Source organism: Pagrus pagrus (genome assembly GCF_965226575.1).
Source record: "Pagrus pagrus genome assembly, chromosome: 17".
Lineage (NCBI taxonomy): Eukaryota > Metazoa > Chordata > Actinopteri > Spariformes > Sparidae > Pagrus > Pagrus pagrus.
In genome coordinates, this window is record NC_140201.1 from 14,205,558 (window position 1) to 14,232,401 (window position 26,844).

The window sequence follows — 26,844 nt, forward strand, 5'->3', positions numbered from 1 at the left end:
AGATCTCAAAAACTAGATGATCGTGTTAGGAAAACAGCCAAGCCTTAACTCTGTTTCATGCTGTCTCTGTGGTGCGGTCACTTAAAACATCAGCCATTTGTACAGCTGAAATTCTGTTTAATTTAACAACGGGTTCTCAATCATTGGTGAAATCTTTACCTCTAAGCTAACAGGCCCTGAGGGAATTTGTCTTGTCTCCTCTAAAGCGTTATCTATACATTACAGTGATGTGCACAGTCCACACACTGCAACTGTTCATCAGGCAAATCCATCCTGCCTAGTTTTCATTTGCACTAGCAGTTGATGCTAATGCTTTCCATATCTATCAATGTGACAGGCACAGCACGTTGGTTTGTTTCACTCAACGGGAGAAATTAATCACACACATTTAGTATAACAAGAGAACATTTGAGCTCTGCATTAACTACACTCATGCTGCTTCTGATGGCCATATTAAGATAACCTTCTTATTGAGGCTATTTGTTAACAGCTCTGACTAAACTGTCACCGCTTTTGCTGTTGCACATTTAGGACTCACAAGTGTATAAATAGTATAAAAGTATAGCATGTAAATGTTAAAGTGTAGGTTTTAAGTCTACTTATATGTCATTTGAATGTCACGTCTATGAAAGCACTGTACGTGAATATGCCGCACAATTTCCTGGGTGATATTTCTGTAGTTAAAAATAAGATAATCGTCAAATGTCATTCAAATACGTCTCCCATCAAGGAGTTGTAAGTTCTCACTATCAATGAAAGCTTCAAGTAAAGCAGAATGCAGGCACATTATAAGCAGATTACATCTATTAGTTACTGCTGTGCTGCATGCAAATGGCATGCCCATGGGAGAGCAGAAAATCATTTTAAACTTCAATAAGTTACAAGCGGTGGCAAGTCTACCCGTAATCTGCACAATGCCCCAGGCAGCAATGAGGCTGGATGCAATTAGGGGGGAAATAAAATTCTACACAGTAAACAAAGAAAAAATGTAAAAAGACTGATGAAAGAGAAATGAACATCGCAGAGTGAGATTGCCTCGTCTTTGATGAGGTCGGCTGTTGCTTCCTTTAATTGTCGCAGCATTATGCTTCTCTTTTCAACGAGGATAACTATGCAATTTGTTGTAATCTGACAAGGCAAGAATGACTTAAGGCCAACATGTCAAACTAATGTGACTTTTTAATTAATAGAACATGTGTCTCTGTCGCCCCAAAAACATTCACATGTTCACTCACAACATGTTTCAGTTTTAGGGAGATGCAAGGGTGCAGGCATCCTCTGTGTAACATTCAAGTTTGGACAAGGTCTCTGAGATGATCTTTTGTAATGGTGGAAGAAATGTTAAAATAATTTAAGTGAAAGTAATATGCCAAACAATACAAATATTCAATTGCAAGTAAAATTCCTGCCTTCAAAATTTTATTTGCAAGTGTAAGTGACAAAATGTACTATAAGTATCAAAGGTAATAATACTAATTATGCAGTATTGTTGTATTAAATAATATTTTTTTATTATGATAATGATGTATTCATACTCAATCAATGCTCTAATGTTGTTAGAGCTCATTTTCACTTCTTTACACACGGCTGGTTGTTTGATTGAGAACAATACATCACATGTGATCAACAGTCAGATGTGTTCTATGTAAATTTAGATCTGCAAAGTAACCGCTAACTTCACCTTTCAGATAAAGGTAGTGCTGTGAACATCACAGTACTTCCCTCTGACATGTGGTAAAAGCATAAAAGCCTCATGATAATATATTATTGTAATTAGGGCTTTCACGATACGAGATTTTCACGACACAGTTATGTGGCCTGGAGAATTCACGATAATATTAAATATTACTGTGATATCTATAACATTTGAAAAAAAAGTGCTGTCAGTCAAACTCATCTTAAACTTTGTTTATGATGTGTTTTGTTTAGTAGAAACTAAAAATATGAGTGCATGGGGGTGAAGTGTACAGAAGCCCTAAAGGGCCATGCATTCATACATTTTATTTCCTCCGTTTTCCCGCGATAACAAGTTAATTTCATTTGTTTTCTCAAGATCTTGAGTTATTATCTCAAAATAACAACTGCCGTTTTTCCGAGATAACTGGATCATTTTCTCAAGGTCTCGAGATAACGAAACTTTGTTTCATGACACCTATAAATGTAATATTATAATATTCTGCAGCATTGTATGAGTAAATATACTAATTTATGTTTCACCACTGATCGTCTGTGCCTCACAAGGGGAATACCATTTAAAAAACAAACAAAACAAAAAACAAAGCTGCTTAGGGAAATGTCATGCATTGTACAAATGTGAGGTCCATTTCATACAACTTTATATGTCTGCTTCACATCTCACAGGCAAATATTCTTCTCTGTACTCTACTACATTTATCAGACAGTTTTCTGATAAACAGAACAACTAAATAAACTATTTAAAAAATCCTCTTGGCAAGGGCGTCACTTTGTGGGGACATAAGAGCTCAAATGAAGAGACATAATAATATATAAAGTAGTTACAATGAGCTCAACCTATTTTCACATTTTACTTAAGTAACAGATCTGTGTTCTTCTGCCAACACTTATTATTTGTGTAACTATTTGATTCTTTTCACAACACATCTTCATTTCACTGAAAACTTCACCAGGAGCCACAGCTCTGCTATCCAGGCGGGTTGAGTGAATTGAGTGGGTGTGTCCTCGTCACATGCTCCTCCAGTGTTGTTGTCTCAAAGCCCCGCCCCCGCGCTCGTGCTATTGGTGAACTCGACAAATGTCCGTATCTGATTGGAGGATAGGGCTCTCCGTCTCCATTGTTGACGCGTAAACCAGGAAGTCGACGTTGGAGAAGTGGTGTGTTGGCATTCTGGAGAAATTTGGACCAAAGTACAATAAATCTGTCAACTGTGTCGTCCTCGTGTCCTCGTACAGCAGCCAGGCATCGTGTAATGCAGGGACACCTCTACTGAGCGACGTGTCCTCTCGAGAAACAAGAACAGTAAGTGAGTATGTTCGTGGACGTGTTGAATGAAGGCTGCATGGAGGCAATTCCTCCTCCTTTTCTTAAAGCTAACACAGGAGCTCTGTGTTTTAAGTCTGCAAGCACGAACTTTCCTCTCCGTGTTCGGGACTAGAGAGAAAAACACTGTAAATGCATGATACCAGTGAGACGTAGTGGTCCACAGTGCTGATAGGTGGACATCTATCCTGCTGACTTCCAGGACCCCCCAAAAAAGCTGTTTTATAAAAGCTGCACATACTGATACTCAATTCTAGGGGTGAAAGAAGTATTTCCTTTAAGGTATACTATGCAGGATTGTCCTGAAAAAAATAAAAAAGGATAGATTCATGCAAAAATAATCCCTCTGCGTCAACACTGAAGACCCATGAGAAAATGTGTGTGTGTCTGTCTCTGCAGAGACCCTGCCCTCTGCCTTTTCTCCTCTTCTTATTTTGAGTTCAGGATGTTTCCTGTCACTGTTTCTTTCCATCATTCTTCAGAACGCTTTCCGCACACGTTGTGTTTGCAAACAGCAGCCAGCAAATCCTGCACAGTATGCATTTTAAGTAAAAGTGCTACTTTAAGTAGCTTTACATAGTAAAAGTATGAATTTTACTTCATACTTCATGGACAGTATGAAGTAAAATTCATTAGTCAGTAGTGTCATCACAGTGGTTTTGTCCAACCAGTTCAAAATTATTAATAAAAAATGAAAACAGTCAAAAGTAGCAAATCTTCAGGTGTGAAATGTTTTTGCATCAAAAATTACAAAAGAAAAATGTCAAATTGATTGTCAAGTTTGGAAAGGAAATATTTTATTTAGCCCAATAACATTGATGAGAGTGAAGCTAATTTTTAAGTTGAATCATCATCTCTCTAAAATAGTTTAGACAAAAGGAACAGTGTAACATCAGACTACATTACTTATAGCGAGGTGTACCTAATAAACTAAACCAGCATTACTCCATAACGTTTGCATAACTTCTGGATTCAAGTTATAAGGAAACTGTATAATAGATACTTCATTTTCTTTCAATGAACCGTCTGTTTTGGGGTGCTTTAGATACTCACAGTACTTCCTAATATGAAACTTAACAGTGCAGCCTTGTGCAAAACTTCTTAAACTTAATATGCTTTTTTCATTTTGATGACATTAGCGCTTAAATCAACCAAATTGCACCGTGCACCTTGTTTAAGTTTACTATGGTAGTTTTTTTTATTACCAGGGATGGCACCTTGGCTTTCTGATTAGGGGAACAACTATCACTAAAAGCCATCATTAAACAAGTTTCTTGAGGTAATGAATATGACTAGAATGTAATATCAGCCTTGTCATCAATGCGTATAAGCTTCAAAAATGGACAAGTAAGGATTATTTTATCAGCACCAACAGTGCTCCTCACACTAAGTATTAGGGCTGCACAATTAATAGAAATATTATCGAACTGCAAGCTTTTTTGATAAATGTGTGACAAAACAGCATTATAATGAAGCACTGCAGCGCTGCAGAGATGCCCTGACCGACAAATCTTGTTCTCCAGATGTAAGAAAATGTGTGTTTGGTAAAGACCCCAATAAATGTCACATCATCATGATTTTTAAAGATTTTCTCAGCGAAAATGAAAATTGTGATGCAAAAATGATCGTTCCCACCAATCGTGAATCATATTGCAATCGTAATATCTGTCAAAATAATTGCAGAAGATCGTTCTAACACATCGTTCTGCCTTTGTAAATATGCTGAGATGTTTTCTCTAATAGTGCCCTGATAATATTGCCTTGATCATTTTTTTACACCCCGCTCTTGCAAATGCAAAATAAACTGTGACACATCTGTAGAAATTTGTCTGGTGCACTGACAACAGGGGATGACAGAGGCTTTAAATGTGTTCCCAATTCAGGTACAACATTATGATGTTGCTGCACAGTACAACATAGCCGGCAAATCGGAGAGCCTACTGTGTCCAAGTGTAAACATTACATTTGGACAATTTCCTCTCTTCCTTTTGTTCAGCTCTCCCTTCCTTTAATTTGCTGACTCTGGTTTCCAACCGCTGGAGAACAATAACCGCGCACACATCCTCCTTCTCTGCCGGCACCGACAGTGCTTGAAATGTAGCTGAAAACAGTGTTTTTAGTGTAAGGTAAAACTCAGGTCTCCCAAGGCAGCAGTCTCCCACGAGAAGGTATCAGTCAGCACAAGCAGCCCAGCCACGCTCCTTGAACATGCTAATTCAGTCTCTTTCCTCTATTCCCCCGGCTGCACCTCTAGACTCCTCACCACTCCTGTTCTTCTAGGATGCACATAGATGCTTTTTTGCTTTTCGTGTTCGCCTCTCCGTTCTCCCCTGTGCACACCTGCTTGCACATTTCTCTCCCTCTCACACTTAAACGTGCATAAAAAATGATAATCGGTAATAAAAATGATAATTATCATTATGCTCGCAGGACTTGATGGATTTTGAGTATTATTTGTCAGAGTGTGTCGTGCACGTCTTTCAAATCCTTCAGGCAGAGAGCAGGTCAGAAGCTCTTCAGTGTCATTAGAAAGCACAGGCCTGCCCCTCGACTCATACTTGCTTTTTCCACTATTTTAAACAAAAGGCTACAATATTGATTGATGAAGTGTGTTTGTGAGGGAACCTGTCTGGAATTTAGAGTGCTCGCTGAGAAACAAGTATGTTGGACGAATGCAAGAAACACACACAGTGAGTTTGCACTGGCGTAGTTATTTCTGTCGACTGTACATCCAGGATATACACAAGCGTGTTTTGATGTAAATGCACAGCGCTGTAGACTGGCAATTATTCTGTCACACAAGCACAGCCACACACTCGCGTAGTTACACATTGAGCCTAAGGATACTATTTGTATTATTCCAAGCTCTTTCTCTTTATATATTCCTGTGAGCTGTCAGGGTAATCAAAGAGAGCTCATGGTGCGAAGGGAAATGGTGTTGGACTAAATGAGCTGGATAGGAAGTGCACATACTGTGAACATAACACACATGGAAGGTGGTGAGAATTAATTTAATTATGTCTAGCAGATGTATGTGAAAGATAAACCATCTGCCTGATCAAAACCGACTACTCTCCTCGATATGTGATTGTGTATTAACTTGAATCCTTCCTGCAGATTTCACACGTTATCTCAGGCTGCAGTTACAGGAATGGAGCTTCATCCGCGCTTGATTAAAGTAAATGATCAGGTGTAACATTGAGACCCAGCTGTGAAATTCTTCCACTCAGGAGGCTGTTTTTCTCCTCGCTTCTCCTCAGGCATAGGAAGGATAATGGGGAGGAAGGATGCCAGTGCGACCGGACTACCAGTTGATCAGTACCGGAAACAGATCGGTGAGTCGTCATTTATCCATTAATCGATTTGTTAACTAACAGTAAATTAGTCAGTAAACTGATTTTCTTTGGGTTGGGGACAAAACAAGACATTTGAAGATGTCATTTTTTCACCATTTTCTGACATTTTAAAGACCAAACAACTCGTCTATTAACTGCGGAAATATTCTACAGATTAGTGGACAATGAAAATAATTGTTATTTGCAGCCCTAAAACCAAGTAACATTTGGTATTGTCAGTTAGTGCTGACGGATAAATTGTATTTTCATTGCTATGGTGATATGAACCAATTCAGTAAAACATATCACATATAATAAAACATTACAAAAAAATAACAAAATCTGCCTGAAACACAATGAATAAGAAAAATCATTTTACTTACATGCAGCATGCTTTCAAACTTCGTAGGAAAACATTTTACCTATTAAAACCTTTAACATGTATATATACATGGAAATGCGTTCACATTATTTGGCCAATCAGATGAAGCCCCAGCTAGCTGTCACCTACCCTCAGATCAATTGGTGTCAATTTGGTGGCGACTGCAAGTTTAGCTAGCTCACATATACCCACATGTCAGTCCTATCCTAACAAGGAGGACATACTTGATCTGTCTTTTATGCTCTTGAATAACGTAATACCACAAATGAAAAGATGTTGAAAGCCAGCCCAAAGTGCACTTCAAGGAACAAATGTAATGTGATTACAGTAATGTGTTACTTTGTAATACATTACACCCAACACTGATTGCAAGTCGTATCATCAGTGCAATATTGAACAGGGTTTTCCTCATATTGTGGAGGCCCGTTGTCAGTTGATGTAATATTTTGACATTAGTTGGAAACAGATCTAAAGAAATAATCTGATTGCTTTTCTTTGTTTCATAACATTCAATACATTTGCTGGACTCTAGGGGCTTTTCCCATAACTAAAGCATTTTGCGTACTAAATGATTGATGGTTTAATCAAAAATATAATCAGCGTATGAACTGACAATTAAAACAATAAGTTCTGTTAATTGGTTCATGATGCTTTTTGACAGTTGAGATTGGTCTTGGACTTGTTGTGTAACTCCATTTCAACAAAAATCATAAGTCACTGCTTGATGTGGGCAATTTTACTGCAACACAGTAATCAACTCTGTGTTCTTTCATCGAAACAAGCTAATGTCACACTCAATAAATCACAAAGATACTGCAGCGAGCAGTTCTTCGGTAGTTTCACAAACTGCCTAACAGCCCAATTCTTTTGAAGACTTTTATCAATTTTGCCAAAATTAGCATAATCTCTTTGCACAGGCCTGCAAACTTTTCCAATTTGTGCTAGATTGAAGAACTTTAACCAGACTCACTGGATTAGAACCAGAATACAAGCTGTGGAAGTAATTGCACTTAGAGAAGGAGCGTCTGAGATCACAACGCTGACCGACAGTGAATTCCACGCTTAAAAAACTCCCCCTTTGATATCATGTCAGAAGCTGTTTTGTAAAAGTTTAATACCACTCTAATCCTGCGGTATTTTGTTTCCCCATCTCCCCCCTTACATCACAAAGGCCTAACTAAGGCAATATGGTCGGTATCAATCAAAAGTTTGGTCCCCTTCAGCATGCCAGCTGTGGTTGCTTGAAGATCACAGCTTATATCATGTCTTTTTTTTTTTGCTTTTGTTTTCCTCCTGTGGAGCATACCAAAAGGTCGCCAATGGCAAAGCTGAATAATTGTGAGCAGCTATGACTGACGCAAATAGAAAGGGAAGCTCTGCTCTCCTCATAGGCTTAAAATTTGTCCTTCAAATCCCAGGAGTGGCTTAGTGCGCACATGAAATGCGACTGAGTTGTTTATTAGACACAAAAGGCAACCCCTCTAAGATCCAAGGAGGAGTTTTGCACCAAATGGAGAGCGGCTCTAACTGAAAACCTGATAGTGATCTTGATTTTGATATAAGAATATCTAGGAATGTATATACTGTAAGGGCTGAAATAACTGAGAGGAAAGAGAGAATAAGCTCCTTTATAGAGATGACAACAATCACAGCTATTGAGGATGAGCTGAAGAGAGTGACAGACTCCAGGAGATGGAAGTTGTAAATCTAACATGGCACTTTGTAAAGATTTTTCATTGGCACTTTTCGCCGTGATGGACCCTTTTTGGAGTCCGGGCTGTGTGCTCGACCACATCCGAGTGGCTTGCAGTGACATCAGATGGGCTTTGTGATTTACAATAGCTTTCTCTTCGGCTTCTATATCCTTCTTGTCATCCGGTAGTGGTAGATGCCAAGCAAAATCGTAACAACAGTCTGAAAATCCATGATAATAAGTAGCTGGCTTCCAACAAGCATTGCACAGAGAAATAGTAAATCCCTAAGGAGGGTGCTGCTTTTAAATATCATTGACTTGAGTCAGCGCGCCATCAGGTAAAGACACTTCAAGCAGGTAACCTTATCGTGATGGAGATCTAAATCCCTGCCGCGCTGGGCTGTCTAGTCGTGCCACGCCAGCACATATGTATGGAAAAGAGGGTTTGGACTACCAGGTATGTCCATGGTGTCTCCAAAAAGGAGACCTCTGGCCATGGAAAATAAATAGTAGTCCTTTTCCCAGTCATATTTTATCCTTAGATCACCTGCTGTTTTACATTAGGAGAGCAGGAACAATATGTCCCAGAAGACTTAAAACTGGCAAGAGTCCTTGGATTACGATGTGGCGACTTCATACGTTTTCAGGCCATGGAAGATCTTTTAAGGACAATGCGTCCCATCAGCCACAAGACTGTCACTGTTCAGTGATGAGGTTGGACATACATGAGGAAAACCCAAATGACTCAATATTTAATTGAGTCCTGATCCGAGAAAGTCTCTGCAACGATGGCTGGCTGAGCACATTTCTTGCAGCCTATCGCATCCAATTTCTAATCTTATTCTAAAGATTCTGGCGATTTCTTTGATCAGTCGTCCAAAGTGAACATTAATTCACAGGATTCTGACACCCTACCAGCTACCTTAGATGCGTTATCCTTGAAGTTGTTTTCTTGACGAGAGATGCTGAAAAAAATCCTGCCTTTAAAGAAGTGACTGACTTCTTGTTATACCGTACTTTAATTGCTTTAAAAAATGCCAGTAATGGAATGTCTTCATTTAGTTTGTGACTGGTAAATGAGAGTATATAAAAGTTTTTCTTTGATATAGTTCACAAATGCATGTCAGAAGATACAGTAAATTATCTAACACCATCCTGCCATTAGTCCGCCATAGCAAGGCATTCTCTTCACCCTGTTTCTAGTCTGTCTTTTATTAACTATACCTTTATATTTATCAGATAGCTATAGATCATATATAAGTATTTTGCGCTAATACACATCCCCCCTTCTGAAGATAGTGTCATGCCAGCTATGGCATTGTTCTTGTCCCCTTCCTCTCTGTCGATGATCTTTTGTTGGCCCCTGGTGATTCACATCCTCTGATTATTCCACATTTTAAAATATCCTGGTGTTGCTTTCGTGGTAAGTGGACCCGTGAGAGCTAAATTTTCATTCTCTAAAATGAAAAAAAGTCGTCGTTATTCAGACAGCAATAGCAATACTTGTCTTTCTCTGGCACGTGATAGCCTGTTTTTCAATTTCTCTGTCTTGTTTACTCGACATCGCTATAAGGGCTTGGGTCTCATAAAGCAGCATGATGGTTGTATATATTTTCACCGTGGGACAGAAGAATAGGATTATTTAGCCCACAGGTATCCCTTAACCATCTGCTATTGTGTAAACCCGGTAGGTTCAACAAATGAGAGACAGACATAACATAACAAGCTCATCTCCCACTGTCACATCCCCTACCAGAGCTGCAGAAATCTTTCTTTTTTCCTTCCCATTTAGTGTTTTCTTTCTCAGCACATCTCATCAATTCAAAAATGTGTAACACAGGTGCTCTCTCTGCCTCCTTTCAACCCCTCAATTTCAACCATTTTTCCTTCTTTTTGAGAAGAATGGCCATCAGGCAATTTCCGTGAACCACTGTTTAACAGAAAAGGTGGAAAACAGTGAGACGGGGACGTCAGAGAGGAAAATGAAATCTCCAAAGATAGCATGGGGCTGGGTCTTTTGAGAGCTGCAACGAGCCACACATGGAAATTTGAAATCGTAATAGGGTGGCTTATTCATGGAACATCAGCAGTAGACCAGGCTGGTTGTTGAGCTGTACCATCATCTCTGCTGGAGTGCTTTTGTCATGTCAGATGGCCATCAAGGGGCCACTGTTGACACTCTCTTTAAATACCATTATTAAGCCTGTTATAATTGACTGTGCCAAGCTGCCCTTGGGCCATAGTCAAAGGGCAAGTGGTCACTCTGTTCAAGTAATGATTGCTGTCGCAGTTGTCTACTCGGATAAAGACACCTGAAATTGAATGTGCAGAAGGGGAAATTGGAAATTATTGGCTGTAGAAGGCTGATATGAAAGATGAAAAGATTAAATATGAGAAATTAATATGTAGGAAAACATTTCGCTCACATCGGTATGTTGGCTAAAGTAGGCTATATCATCAAAGTATAGTTGTTTTCCTCTTGTCATCATATTATGGAGTTTTATTTTTTACTCTAAATCTTGCATGGATTGCGAGATTTCACCTCCCCTCTCCTCGACTCACATGATGCACAGGACAGGTCATAAATATCTCCCATGTGTCTGGCATCAGGCCTGCAGTTCCACTACCATGCGTCCTGGCAGATTGCAGCGATCCGCACCATGCGGTCACTGACTATTTGGCCACCGTGCCACATAGACACACGGAAGCAAAGCAGAGTACAAGGAACTGTCAGACACGCTGTCAGTGTTTTGCCTGAATTGTCCCAGCGCTCACAGAGAGTACTGGGCAGTGGTCTGTCTGTCTGTCTGTCCAAATCACCCCATCACTCTGCATGTAGTGCATATGCAAGGTGCATGACTGATCATGACTGTACTGCAGTATTTTACACACATTTCTGGCTGGATTTTATGTAGACTAACAGTGTCATTAACTGTAATACAAACATGTGACACTTCACACAATGAAAGGCTCGGTTCTGTAGAACTATCTTGGTCTGAAGCTACATACACCAGGACCACCAGTCTTTTGCCTTGTCTGTGTTAGACCAACACAGCAAGATAAGTTTTTGCACTATGTGGTATAACTGGGTTGGTAATGCTGCTTTGAGGAACAATTTATTTTTGCAGTAGCCAACTTCGGATTTGCGAAAATTAATTGACATATGGAAACGTCGACAGAGATGCAAACATGAAGGCAGCAACTTGGGAACCTGTTAACGCCAAAGCGGGTGTTTTGTAAATGTTTTACTTTTGGTTTTGCTCTTCCTTTATTAGTGAAAGTAACACATATTTTCAGTTTAAATGATGAAGCAGCAGTCTTCCTATGTGATGCGTGACTGAAGTTTAAATGATGTAAACAGCTGTATAAACTTAGTATCATGAGGTTGCTTCTTTTACCCCAGATTAGGGCTGTTAATGATTAATAATTAATCAACGTTAAGCATTTAACCGATTAAAAATGTACAAAGTGGCCAAAATAAATCAGCAACTCTCTTGTTACAAGTTAAAAATACTGGCTTATCAAATACTGGTATATGAAGATGTATTTGATTGAAACGCAATTAATTTGTTATTTAAGAAATAAAATAAAAATCTACACCTATACAAATTTATAGTATTACATTTTTGCCATTTATTCTCAATATCTCAATCTCAATATAGCCTCAATATGGGCTGGATTTTGTTAGGCAGCAATTTAAAGTCACTATTTTGTGTTATTTAGTTTATCGTTCAAGTAACTAGGTGTTAGTGTTAAGGTGTCTGTTCTTTTAACTCCTAATGTTGCCTGATCTGATTTCACATCGATGTGATCTTGCCCTCTTACTGAAGTTACATAGTGCAGAAACACGTGATAGCGGGGCGGAGTGGCACCATTCATCCTGTTACAAGACACTGTACCATCACAATGATTTGGAAGCTGTTACTTTAAGGTAAAAATGTAACATAACGTTGCCTTAAATGATCGCCCGATAATAGATTGCTAAGGCAGCCGACTGTCAGTTGAAGAAATTGCTTAAAATTGGTATCCCTGACCCCAGATAGATGCATCACTCTGTGCAAGAATCGTGACTTGGCACAAGAGAAGTGATGGTTGATAGTGTCAGAGAGACTTTCCTGCCTGTCAAGCCCGTCAAGAATGTTAGCTATGCGAAAAGGGCTACTTCAATCTTTGTACGGTTTAAGCCAGTAATGCAGGACTTTTTTCTAACACTTGCTGTTGATGAAAAAAAATCAGGTTTCTTTAGGTGGCTGGTATCTATGAGTGAATTTATAATGGGATGTGGATCCTACATTAGGGTTAAGCAGTTTGAATTTAGAGTGATACAGGGCTATTGCGTTTGATATTGGATTAGGCTTGGTTGAATTAAAGGGGATTGTCGGGCTTTGGCGGAGGTATGCGCTCTACTGTACTTATCATGGTTGTTCCTTTCACTTAACTTCCCTTCGTGTACCTTCCCTAAGCGCTTACATTTTATTTTTTAACAAAGATGTAGTCTGCAACTGAACATGCAAATTTTCCTAAAATTTAAAATGTGACTAAATATTTCCTGTTGCAAACACAACACGGACTGCAAACAAGAATCAGATGGGTATGACAACAGTAAGTATTTCATAAGGGCAGCTGAATGTCATCGTTCTGTTTCCAACATCTGTTCCACTCTCGCTGAAAGAAAGCACAAAAGCATTCAGGCAAAAGTCGGTAGTTAACAGAGAAACTAGTTGATCTGTAACAGTGATACTCTTGACTTCATCATCTGTCTCTTCTGCCTGAAGCAGTCGTCCTATACTGCATTTTGTCTACTTACTGCTTCATGTTATTAATGTGAATCTGATTTTAAGATATTGTATCATCCACAGTGTCTCTTCACTTTGCACCACTTTGGCGTATTTCCCCTTCTGCAGTTAAATCTTGACGTAAACTTCATTATTACTGATATTTCAGGTGTCTGGTAAAGATGGCGCTGCTTTAGTGAGTATACACTACACGGGATTAAACACGATTTTTTGTTTACCTTCTTACTACTGATGTTTCTTTCCATTCAGACAGCCTGCCATACTCTTAGATGTCTACCCCTCTTCTCGCCTCACTTTAATGGACAATTTGTGTGGCACACAAATCACATACCTTTCCGCCCCTCCTCCCCTTGAGTGCTCAATCACATGTGGTTAATTTTAGCTAATACCCCCTACCAGCCTCGTTATGCTTAGCAGAACAATAGCTCAAGGAGAAAAAAAGAAACTAATTTCTCCCCAGTCTTAATCAGAAACCATTTATAGGTAAATGCAACGACAAGCGAGCAAGGTAAAACCGCGACACACACATCTAAGGGAATGTACAGTCAGCGGTGTGGGGGGAGAGAGGGCCACTTTCACCTCTCTCTTGTCATCTTGACATGAAATCAGTGATGACTTCAATGAAAGGCACACTCAGGGAAGCCTCTCAGCAGGCACTCTAGGCCGCCTTACAAGGGCTAATGTTCCTCTGAGACACGACATTGTCGTCGCTGTACAGGAGGACAGTGATGCCTTTTCAGTGTGTCAGGCAGAAGCAGGGAGGGATGGGAGGACAGCGTGGAGCCCAGCGAAGGTAGATAATTGGCAACAGAAAGCATCTACAGTGCCGGTGCAGCAAAGGGGAGCAGCGATGACAAATAGGAGTGCTCATAAGCCCAGTGCAATATCATCTGTGTGTATGTGTGCGCTCCAGACCTACGCAAACAAACCACAGGAGAAGGACAACATGAGGCCTTTAGATATGTACCGCTGTAGTACGACTACATTACAATATCTTACACAGCCTGAAGTGATTCTCTGGCATTTCTCCTCAATAGCAACTATTCATTCTCCTACTTAGTGTAATTATTCTGGTTTTGCTCCAATTAAGTATTGATTCTTACCAGATGGCTGTGGGTATATTGGGTTGTGAAGTTGAGCATCATGAGTGAGAAAAAAACAGCACAGGTGTGTTTTGGAAGCACTTTGTGAGAGATTTTGTAAATGCTGGAAAATAAAATTCAGCCTTTTGAAATTTAAACCCCAGCTTGCTTAACTTCTGATATTGTTCTGTCTTTGAGTATCCTTGGCCACGCTGCTGCAGAAAAGCTGCCTTAAGGACACAGGTAGCCAGACAAAGCGGGTAGAATCAAGACAGAAAGTACAGCCTGCTCGGTGGTGGGCTTCAACTTAACATTTTTAAGCAATTTATTTTTATTTTTTTTCATTTTTGCTTACTACAATTTATTCCCTTAAGGTAAACTAGTTTGCATTTCAGTTTTCACTTCTATTAGAGTTGCAGCGATATACTGGTTTCAACTTAAACCTGTGGTATCAAAATTGATGGTTATTGCTTATCCATTGCATTGAAATCTACCATATTTGTGTAAAAAAAACAGGGTTAGGGTTAGAGATGGCGTCTGCGTAACATGTCTGTTGTGACATCTTGCGGAAAAAATGTCAAATTATGGATTTAATGTAGCTACGATCTTAAATGATGACTTTTATGCATTTCTGAGTGGCACGAACCTGTGAATATTATTACCAGACTGTGGACACACCTACATTAACTGAGAAACAGGCTTACACCAGGGCTAACAAAGTAGCTTAGCTCAGGACGTTAAACATGTCGTATATGTTCATGTCTGTTTTCACAATAACAATCCAATTAGTTTAGCTTTAAGGAACATACAGCCTGGTCTTACACGCATGTTACTATGTGAATATTTCTCTGTACATTTTTACACATTTCACATTCTGTCCGGCTCTTTATGCCTCCGTGCTGGCGATAGCCATGGTCACTGTGACCTCATGGCGTCCCATCCTCGTGTTTTTGGGTTGTCCGTCCATCTGCCTGCAGACACAATATCTCAAGAAGACCTTGAGGGAATTTCTTCATATTTGGCACAAGTATCCACTTGGATTCGGGGATGAACTAATTAGATTAAAGGTCAACTTCACTGTGGCATCATAATATTCTACGAAAAATGTTCTGGCTATCATTCGACACAATCATTCAGGAGCAGCCACTTGACTGGTGCGTGGAGGCATACAACCACTAGACGGTAATTTTAGTTTCCCTTTGATATGGAATATTTAGCTTGTGATGTGGCTTTCTGTAGTCTGACATTATCACAGCCAGCCATTTGTTGTCTGAAAGTCCCTGCACAATTTGCCATGAATGGCGAGCAACCTGAGATGCCCTCCAATCAAATTTCTCCCTCTCCACTTTCTGACAAGTGGAGGAGACATCCAGTGGCCTTCCTAATGAATTCCCACTAGTTCACTGTCTGCTACTGGCAACACGCTCCCCATTTTATATGAGCCCTCCACCAGGTCAGAGGGAGGTGAAGGAGGAGTCTGATACTAGGAAGGATGGAGAAAAACAAGTAGATGGAGGCAAATGGGGAGAAAAAGTCAAAGCCGTAATGATCAGCTCCTCTCGCAGCCACGGCTGCCCCTGAAGAACCTCTGCTGCCGAAGAGAAATACCTACTTACAGTAGTGGTCTGCAGCTCTGTCTGTTTGTTTTCAGGATTACAACACCTCCTTACTCCTCCATTCTCACAAGCTCTTTTTCCCTATTTTTCCTCCCACAACCTTTCCAGATGGATGTGGACATTTTTTGTCCTCTCCTTCCTCCTTCTCTTCTTCCTCTTTTGATGTAAATGAGGCTTAATTGGCTGGGTGTAAACACTCAGAGCGGCCTTCACACGTCACGAACTTCGAGAAAGTCTCGAAGCTGACCCGGGGGCTTTTGTCTCACACACGCATATTCCTCTATCTTTATGAGGACCATCCATTTATTCCCCAGCCAATAATTAAACATCTGACCTTCATGCCTGACCTCAGCTATCAACTTTGACCCTGACCTACATCTCTAAATTTACATCTTTAATGACTCGCTAATATGTCCATAAACCGAGGGTATAAATTGGTTCTCACGAATACAGAAGTACAAGGCCACGCACACAGACACACACACTGTTCAGCAAGCTGTTGCCTCTCCACCCTATTGTTAGAAAAGTTCCTTTTCCTGCAGTGTGTTGTTTCTAATTAGACCAAGACAGCCGGCTCTGCCTCATGTGAAGCACGCTCGTGAGCACACTCACACAAACACACACATGCTTTGACAGGTGGCCGGTGTGCCCACAGGACTCACCCTCGAGAGCGGAGCCCATGGGAAGTCAAACAAGCACAGGTGAGCTGTGTGCAGCTCAGGCCAGAAAGTATTCCTAGTATTTTTGACGCATGTAGAAATGGTGATATTTCCACGCTTGATTAAGTCCTTTTTTTTCTCACTGGTTTCATTTTTTTTACATTACTTATGAGTTTCATTATTCTGCATGTTATTTGGTTGATTATTTTGAGTAAATATGGGACTGCTATTGTAGGCTGAGCTGCAGCAGAACTTACAGGAATAGTTTGAAAACGCTGGTCCACTTTGTTGCAGGGAGTTAGATAAGAAGATCAATACTTCTCATGTCTGTCAATGTTGAGCTACAGCCAGAGGATGGCTAGCTTAGCTTAGAATACAGACTGGAAACAGGGAAACAGCTTGCCTGGCTGTGTCTCAGTTTGTGTAAAATTGAAAATAAATGCAGTTTCCTGCAGGTCTAGGTGAGTGACTATTTCTTGGCGAGGTAGTCTCTGCACGCCTGGCGACAATAAATGAAACCTGTCTGAGTTTGATTTGAATGCCCCCATTGTTTTTTCTCTTGCAGGTAAGCAGGACTACAAAAAGACAAAGTCGGTGTTAAAGGCCACGCGGCTGAAAGCTGAAGCAAAGAAGAATTCCACTGGATTCAGGGTGAGACTGTCCTGGACTCCCCGTCTCTTCTGTATCTTTCCGCTTGCCTGTCTTGTCTTGGCCCATCTGTGATTCTGCTCGTTTGTCTGCCTGCCAACCATCTTCTTTCCATTTGTCTGTCTGTCTGCCTGCCTATTCGAGAGCGTGTCTCACTAGATCACTTTTCATATCCCAGACTCTCTTAGCTCTCTTACGACTTACTGTTGGCCTTTCGGGAACGCAACAATATCTATCTACGTGAAGCGATGTGATGTGGCCCCCCGCCTGTCCTTTGAAGATCCATCCAAGTGTCGAAGAGCATCGTTTGGAGAAGGAAGGAACGGGTAGTCCTCATACTCTAAAAAGAAGATATAACACGTCTTTTTAACACATAATGAATTCCTGGAAGGATTGAAATTCAAGGTTTGCGAATTCTTTTAATGGTTGAGGAGCAATGGAGAGGGACAAGGACAGACCGGGAGGAAGACGTGGGGAGCAAGCAGAGAGAGAAAAAGAAAATAAAGTGATAAGATGGAGTTGGCAGCGAAAGTAAAGGGAGGTGAGGGTGTTGCGAGGATGGAAAAGTGCATTTCTCTCCGTTGCTTTGTCACACTGCAGCGATTAGGAGCCGTTCTGCAGGCAAAGATGGATGACACTACATTTATCACTCTGGCAAATGTGGCATCGCTGTTTACGCTTTGCCTCAGTCAGTTGGCTTACCAATAAACAGTTTTACTATTCCAAGGTTTCTCCATATCACAGAGGCAAGCCCTTGCCAATGAAATAGCTCGTGAATCGACCGGCATAGGTTTTTAAATCCTCTTTTGAAACTGCAAATACCATCAGATGAAATCAGGTTCTCAGTGATTCTCATAGCTGTTAAAAAATGTAAATCGGCTGTAAGAAATCTTTAATGTCTTTTTGCGTGTTTGTTTTTCGTCGTGGCGTAGAAAATTGGTTGTGTTTACAGTGCGTCAAATGCCAAAAGGCTTCACTTCCTCATTAAGCTTCAGTTGGCGCGCAGTACACAGAGATGAACAAATCACAGTGAGGATTAAACACTGGGTGAAATGGTCAGGTTTTAAAATATGCATCTCTTAGACACGCAAGGCCTCATTAAGCACGTCTTTAATCCAATTAGATTAGTCCATATCTTGAAATATTGATATTGCTTATGAATAATTCAGGTTTTTCACGCCCAAGACGAGGGGAATTTTCAGAGGTCGGATTAAAAATACCTCTGGGACGAGCATATTAAACTGACTGAGACCCTTTGGCCCCCCGAGTTCGATTGAAATTCAGCCCAAATGTAATGGATATTTGGTCACGCTTGCTTTCCCATCGAGTTCTCTTAGCGTTGTATGAAGTTGTGATTTTTACGCAGCTCTGTGATGACAGTAGAAAGCCTTCCTATCTGTCTCTGAACCTTCAGCTGACTCTTCTCTTCTCTTCTCTTCTCTTCTCTTCTCTTCTCTTCTTCCTCTCCTCTTCCTCTCTTAACATGTCCCTGGTTGAGATGCTGCTCTCAGATGCAGCTGGCATCTCAGAAGGGCCAGCAGACATGCGGGCACAGAGAATCTGGCAGCTGCCAGGGCAGGCTGTCTTGGGGCTGTCCTAGTAGCAGGGCAGTCTGGGTAAGTTGGCAGAGGAAAGGATGGAGAGACTCGGAGAGAGAGGGAGAACTTCTGTTCCCACAACAGTGATCAGTTGTCGGGCTGCACGAAAGTTGACCTCAGAAGTGGCAGGAACCAGCTACTTGTTGTATCCACGCGTGCTTTTACACTCACATTGAGTCATGGAGTAGCTTCTTGCCGCCTGAATGCATGCAGGACATGTTTCCTTTCCAGCTGCTTCAAAGTCTGGATGGCATGGAGTCACGGCAGCAGAGATGAAGAGACTGGCAGGAAGTGGGCTGCAGTCTCTCCTCAGTTTGCCCACAGAAGAAGAAGAAGAAGAGGTGCCTTCGAAGAAGCTCCAGCACACTAGCTCTCAGCACAGGAAATAAGCCTGCTGCCTTGTCTAATTGGCACACTAGCCTTCTGTTCAGTTCTGCACTGTTTTCCCTCGGTCTTATTTAGCCGCTGAGCCTGGAAAATTGGGAAAAGATTGCTTATGGAATTGGCAGAGGATGGAGGCTACAGATAATGAGTCTGGGTATCTTCCAGCTGTCGTTTGTGGATGTATGTAGTGTTTACATTTTTCATTGTCGTCGTTGCATTGAGCTAGAGACATGTTTTGACATCTTTTTGTGATTCCACGCAATTTCTTCTATTCAGTTTTTGGTAGCGATATCTTATTATGTTGATACAAATATCCCTTCAGTAATAAAGCTCTGACTGTAGCAGACCTAAGAGATGTTTTATCTGGGCTGGCCATTTGGTTTATGAGGCTCATTTACACTTTCAAGTAGGTTAGGAGCGTTGACAGATAGCACATGGGAATGTGTAGCTTTTATGGCCTCTTATGACATTTAATTAAAGACTCGATGCATTGTGATCAGTACTGGTATGACTTTTTTCTATTCCTGGAGATGTTCAGTCCCAAAAAAGTAATGTAAAAAATGTAAAAGGCAGATTTAGGTTTGTGAAAGGTCTATTTGTGTGACTTAAGACCGTCAAATTTTTTTTTATTTGGTCGTACTTTCTGTATGATATGATGCAAAAGATCAGTGCTGAATCGATTCTTATAGTCAATTATTTGATTGGTCAATTGAAAGACACATTAAATCATCATTAAAAGTATTTTTTATGCAAATATAGCAAACATTTGCAACCATTTAATATCTGCAGGGTTGCAGGGGCTTGGAGTCAATCCAAGCTAACATTGAGCGATTGGCGGGGTACGCCAGTCTCATGCCCAGATCGTCAAATACCAATCAAAATCAAACACCAAATTGGGTCTTTGGCGTTGGACCCGAACCATTAATCCAGCATTGGTTTTTGACAATCTTGGAATGAAACTCAACAATCAACTAGATTTCTCTGGAATGACTTTAAAGTTACATTGTGTTGCTTCAGCTTGAACGTCTTTCTGCTTTTGACCACTGACTTCTGTCTGTGGGAAAATTAAGCGTTTTCTAATGGAGACATCATTAGGCAATTTATCTGGACAAAGAAAAAAATAAGAGTCATTGAAAATAATTACTTGCAGATCTTGAAGGATATAAATGGTTGAGTTTGAGAGGTATAAAGGATACGAGAGGCGTCTGCTGCTGATTCCTGGACAAGTATAATGATAACAAGGTAGAAAGTCACCTTTTACAATCTATGCAAATTTAAAAGAAGATTTTATTCAAACAGTCATGAAATATAGCCTAATGACTGGTTATTTGTCGCTGTGTCTTTCACAGATGAGACTTGCTTACCAAACCGCAGCCCAAATGCACCAACAGTTGTTAGTAGCTGATGTCTGCCACCCATACACAGCCACAAACACACCGCATGTGTCTTGCTTAGCACGTAGGCACACACAGACTGACGTGTACACACACACACACACACACACACACACACACGCACAAACAAACCCAGGAGGAGAATAAAAGGACCAGATGAGGAGACGTCTGCTGAGCTGTGGCTTGTCGCCAGGGTGACAGGGACCCAGCTCCCAGCATGCCGAGTGTGCTGCAGCTGCCGCCGGTGCTGAGAGAGCCACATGATGAAGATGATGATGTGCTTGGGCCCCATCCAGGGGTCTCCATCAGAATGTGGGCAAAGAGGCTGTGTGTGTGTGTGTGTGTGTGGGCGTACACAAATGTGTTTGCGAGACAAGGCAAGAGTCAACGCAGTGGGCCACTCTCCTCGAAAACAATGATCTCAATCAAGTGCAGGTGCTTCGTAAAACTCCAGTGTTTTCATCAAAACCCCTCCAGCTTGTTTTCATAGACAAGTCACTGTAACCAGCTGTTCTATTTCTCTCTGAAACCTGAAGCAAAGAAAGGGGGGAAAAAAAACACTAAAAGCCTGGATTTCTTTTGTTTCAGCAGCAATTCCACGAAATGCTTACCTTCGTCAGAAGCATGAAATTTTTTTCCTCTGCGATGTTGTCGGCAGAATTACAAACGCTTTTCTCTGTCATGTTTTTCAAAGCTACCAGAGAACACAGGAAAAAGCAGAAAACAATCAAGCCACCGTGATTTGATAACAGTTCTCTTTTCTCAGAGGCCCAGGCAAAATAGAAAAGTAAATCAAGCGGTGGGAGCCTGGCGGTTAATATATGAAACTAAAGTGCATGAAATTTAAAAGTTTTCCAATTAAGCAAGGACTTAAAGCTGTTTGGAGGCTGCCGGGATGTAGATAAATGTGGGCTGAGGCTAATGAAGACCAATGCCGCTGATGACTAGGCACTACAACGTGTACACAGATAGCTGTGGATGCTGTGACGCCTTTTAATTGTCAATCCCCCCCCACCACCCCTCTTCCACCCCCACCCCCTCCGTCAGAGAGGAATTATTATTAGCCCCCCCACCACTCCTCGTTTGTGCCGAGCCTTATCTCTCACTTGTTTTCTCTCTCGTTCTCACTCTTGTTTTTCATTTCTGTCTTTTTCTCTCTTCAGTTTGGCCAGTGGGTTGAATTTACATTCCTCTTTGTGTGTGCATGCTACGTATTGCAATTACTGAACTGATGTTTTCTCAAATTGTCATTCATATTTTTTTTCCGCATCTGTTTTTTAATATCTGTCAAGGTACTCTCTGTTTACTCTTTCGCTTTCCTGTTTGTCGTTTCCTTTCGGTGTAACCTTGAACCGCCTCAGCGTGTCACTCATGAATATATATGTAGCATAACGGGACATTTAAGGCTGATTAAATTGAAATGCTTCACATAGTTTTTCCACCAAGTGCCTTAAAGAATCCACAAATAGATGAATGAGATTATAGATATCCGCAAAAATTGGAATCGCGTGTTATGAAGGAGTTTGTGTCGGATGAAAGTCGCATGTTTTTTGAATCCACTTCAGTCGTGTCACCTTTGTTGTTGTGGCCCAGTTTGGATGTAAAAAACGAATTTCCATGTTCAAATCAAATATTTCTTTTTGAATAACCCCCCAATCAGACTGCGCTCGGCTCTCTTTTAAAGCTCTCCAAGCCCTCCAAGTGTTGATTAGAAAGTTTGCTGCTAATGAGTTCTCTTGATAAAGAATAACTGGCATTGTTCAATACTCTGAGTGGCCCTAATGAAACTCCAGCTGATGAAGATTGTAATCGAGTGAGCACCACATAATGAACGAGCGCTCCAAATTCCCATTTTCAAGTTGAATGCCACTCCTCTGGAAAGCCTCAATTTGTTTGACAATTAACCAATAGACAATCTAAAAAAGAAAAAAAAAAAAGAAAAATAGGTCATTTTGTTGAAGAAAGTTTAACTTCTCAGGAGAAATGGCAGCAGAACTGTGGAGACTGATTGCAGATAGATTACAGTACTGTGGTCACTCAGCGGTTGCTTTCTGAAATGGTAGACTACATTTTTTTACACGTTGTTTTTTTTTTTGGATGGTGGTCTCTGAAGAGCCATTGTGAAGGTCAGTTTGGTCGCCATCTTGGCTAATCCCAAAGCTGGGGCAAAGAAGGTGGAGCCACTGATGTATGTTTGTAAAGATAGGTCAACTGGATTAACAGATGACAGCTCCTCTGGAGGGAAGCCAGAATATCTTGATCGCCCCCTGGTGGCTGGGGACATATAGGTCGTAAACCGCGCCCCTTCCGTATTAGCATATCATCACCTGACAAGGTGCCAAAATGAACGTTTCCACTGTGTTGTGTTTTCTATAGCTAATCTCATTACATCGAAAACAAATCTCGACTGTCAGTGGTCGCTTGTTTTTTTCATGTTAAATGTACAATATGTAAAATTCTCTGTCTGTGAAGTGGCTGCATAAGTATTATAATATTAGGATTTGATTAAAGGAGGCTTGATTGGTCTTAATGCAGCAATTAAAGAATTAAAGTACAGAATAGTGCTAATAAAAATAAGTGACCGTAAACAGATGCAAAAGAACGACGTACCCTCAAGAACAAGCAGTGTCAAAAGTTTTATTTGAACAGTTTACATCTTTGAATGAAAACAGGTTTTTACATAAATGGCTGATATGAAAGTGTGATGATTGACGGTCCTATAATTACATTAGTCTTTTAAAGCACATTCACGGATTGCTGTTTAAATATTTTAGATTGTTTTTACTTTTCAAAACAAGCCAATAAACAGTATATACTTACATGCAAAGTCAGGCTGGTATGAAGTCCATTAGGAATGCAGCGAATTTAGATGAAAAGAAAGACATTAGGGACTTGGCAAATATAGACATAACAGCTCTGATAAATAAGCACAATAATTACACAGCCTTGCAAACACATTCAAACGAAGTAGAGCTGCTCCTGTGCGTGAAGACAGACAAGGGATCAGACAGATGTATAAATAGTTCTTTATTCTTTTATTAAAACCTCTTTTTTCTTCTCAGGATGCGTTCCTGGTCATTGCTGCGATCCTCTTCTTTGTCCTCTGTGTCTACGCCTTCTTCTACCTCAACCTGAGCACCGAGATCAACCTGGATGTGGATGTGGATTAAAAATAAGAGACGAGAACGACAGTGTGTCTCCACACGTATCGCACAAGATCGAGAAGCGGATTCAGAATGAGGACTTGGATTCAGATGGCTTTGTCTTAATGGACATATATATAGAACCAAAACACACAGAACTGTGGCAGTGGTGGCACAGTGGTGATAAACCGCCTCTTCAGGAGAAATTATGTTATGTTTCAGGCTGTTTTCGACATTTGCATTGTTTTATAACTACACATTAAAATTAGACAGTTAAGTTCTTCTGTCCCTTTATTTTTTCTACATGGGATGAAACTGTAATCATTATTATACTGACGCTTAAACGTAGTACAAGGAACATTTAATTGGTTATGAAACAGCCTCAATTTAATGCTGATGCCTCCGTATGACCTATGTGAACAAATGAGATCATCCCCAAAATCAAAACGCTGGAGTGCTGAGGATGAATTGAGGAGTCTGGCAGCCTGAGGGAAGAAGCTGCTCTGTAGTCTGGCGGTAGGCAGCGGATACCTCTGTTATTGCCAGACAGGCGTAGGACAACTGCCTTATGATACATGATTTTCTGTTGGCCTTGACCAAGCTATATCTTGCTGTTGGCTTATTATTGTGCAGAAATCACATTCATAGGGAATGTTTATATCTTCAGGTTTAGCTTGAATGTGTTATTGGTAACATTCAGTCACTAAATGTAGCATCCTAGCTGCCCACCTCCACTGCATTCTCGTCACAACGCCGCTGTTGTTCAAATCCTCTGCCCCCTCAATTGGTTGCCAGTTTGTCGCACTAGCTAATGTTGCTAGCAACGTTAACGTCGCTAATGCTGCCTAGCAAATGTTAATATGCTAACGCCAGCTTGCAAACGTAAACACTAGCTAACGTTAACATTACTAATTCTAGCTAGCTATCCTGGGTGCACAGTGTAGAAATCAGCCCTTTTTTCACAAACTGGCAACTACAAAGACTGCTGATAGCTGACAAAACAGAGATACCTCGTGGTACCAACAGCGTTATACTATTGGCTGACAAACCTTGTTAAAAGCTAGAGATAAACAAAACAATAATTTTGGACCCGACAAACATTTTGAATTATTATTCTGCACCTTTCCACAAGCTTAATAGATTTTTTTTTAATGATTAGTCTACATGAAGATGTTATCAATATGACCTTAAACAAAATGACTATTACCAAGCAACCGAGTCTGTTGTAGGATTACATGTAACCTCGGTCTATAAACTTTGCTGAAACAAAGTTAACATCGTTTCACCAACTTCATACAGTTATTAAGCCACAAATAGATACATCACCTTGAGTCTTTCTTTTCACTCGCCTTTAAAGCAAATGCACTTAACTAGATGAAGATCCTGCCAGGATTGGTCTTATAGCTTTTGTCTACAGCGGTCACAGAATCAACAAGACAAGATAGTTCCTTGTAGCTGCTTTAAAAGTTTACATTTCTTATTTCTCTGAGCATAAATCTGAGAGCGTAGCTTTGATTCCCATTCCCATAAACAAGTCAGTGACCTCTTGTAAAACATCCTGGCAAATAAAATCTACATTCAGTGAAGCAAATGAGCCTCTTTTTACACAAGCCTCCCAAATTACAGTCGAGACTGAGCTCCGTTAATCATATTCTGCCGAGTCACGTCCCACTGTTGTCTCCACTAATAGAAAAATGTAAATCTCCCGCTGAACCTCTCGTCACATCGAGACAAACACTCGCCTCACATTCCAGTGCACAAACCTCTCCTCCCGGATATCTGGAGATCACAAAGTGTGAGATTAGAATCCACAAAGCCCCCGTCCTGATTGAACATGTGTGCAGAATACAGAACAACACATTGTACCTGCCGCACATACAGCGCAGGGACAGACATCCACAGGATTAGCATTACAAATATGATCCTGTGCTTTCATTTGAATGGAAATTACAGAGATGAATGATGACTGAATATATGTGAGCCTGTATGTTTCTCATAAGGAGCACATTGATAATTCTTTCTTCTTGTAAAATGTATGTATTGTTGTGATGTGACACTCGAGAAAGGAATATGAAGGATTGTCGAAGCCTTTTAATCCCGCAGCATAAAGCTTCGTGCACTAGCAGTGCTAGTTTTGAGGACTGACCTTCCATTAACCATTACAGTCCAAGTGCTTCCACTGTGTGAGATTCTGTGTTAGCAGAGGAGTGCAGGCAGGGCTTTGTTGCTTTTAGTCCATTTATGTTCTTTTTTTCATCTAATACTTTTTATTGTATGTTTTTCGCAGCACGCCTCAATTCTAACAATAGCAATAGCAATACTTTTTTCTAAAAAGCAACTGATGCATGTTTTGGATATGACTTTTTTATATAAATGCAAATACCAAACACAGAAGCGTGTGTTGTGACAAGGGCTGCACGATTAATCGAAATATGATCAAAATCGCAAAATGGCTAAGAGCAAAATGCAGTAAAACTCAGTCTCATGTCTTTCCTTGGCTGTGATTTGTGACATGTTTTTACGAAATCTGAGATTTTGAGGTTTCAGTTTCTAGCTCTTTTCCCCCTCTTTTCTCCCATGACCCCCCGACCTCTAGTCAAAAGACTACATATGCAAGAAACCATTATGATAAGCGTGCACCCATACCCCCACCCAGTGGCTTTTATCTGGCCTTGGTGCATCCAGGCCCCCTCCTCCACCACCGAGTGAGTCACTCGCATGTGTAACAATAGATAGCCTGGCCTAAAAGACCTTCACACATGACACCTGTTATCTAAAAGGTTGCCATTACCAACTAGAAGAGCTCTGACATCAGCACAATGAAAAAGGATCTGGCAGCACGAGCTATTTAGTCAGACCCATGGCAAGATGAGATGCAAGCTTTATTTCACAATACTGTGATGGTTCGTGCTGTTATTGAATTGGCTTTTTACAGTTTGCTTTGTCATTATGATTCACTTACTGGATGTGTGATGTCTTATGAATTATTATTTTGTATTTCTTTTGTTCAATTGCTTTTAAAATCATGTATCTTTATACGGAATATATAATTGTGCGTTGAAGATTAAAAAGACCTTTTGATGAATTTATTTGAA

General features: G+C 40.6%; 1 protein-coding gene across 2 annotated transcripts; it reads left to right on the plus strand.

Annotated features, from left to right (window-relative positions):
- The first annotated feature begins 2,827 nt into the window (after window positions 1-2,827).
- triqk (triple QxxK/R motif containing) lies at window positions 2,828-26,844 on the plus strand. Of its 2 annotated transcripts, none has more exons than XM_084380404.1 (4): window positions 2,828-3,002; window positions 6,280-6,354; window positions 17,148-17,233; window positions 23,669-26,844. In XM_084380404.1, the coding sequence occupies exons 2-4, from the start codon at window positions 6,294-6,296 to the stop codon at window positions 23,774-23,776; spliced, it is 255 nt and encodes an 84-aa protein (XP_084236530.1). In that variant the 5' UTR covers window positions 2,828-3,002; window positions 6,280-6,293; the 3' UTR covers window positions 23,777-26,844. The 2 variants fall into 2 exon arrangements, with proteins under 2 accessions (XP_084236530.1, XP_084236529.1); XM_084380403.1 differs by having other exon boundaries at window positions 2,828-2,998.

What these genes read in the sequence shown, in the direction of transcription:
- triqk (XM_084380404.1), top strand. Translation starts at nt 6,294, where the DNA reads ATGGGGAGGAAGGATGCCAGTGCGACCGGACTACCAGTTGATCAGTAC. An exon ending in TCAGTACCGGAAACAGATCG is followed by an intron (nt 6,355 to 17,147) that starts GTGAGTCGTCAT and finishes TTTCTCTTGCAG; the next exon opens with GTAAGCAGGACTACAAAAAG. An exon ending in AGAATTCCACTGGATTCAGG is followed by an intron (nt 17,234 to 23,668) that starts GTGAGACTGTCC and finishes TTTTCTTCTCAG; the next exon opens with GATGCGTTCCTGGTCATTGC.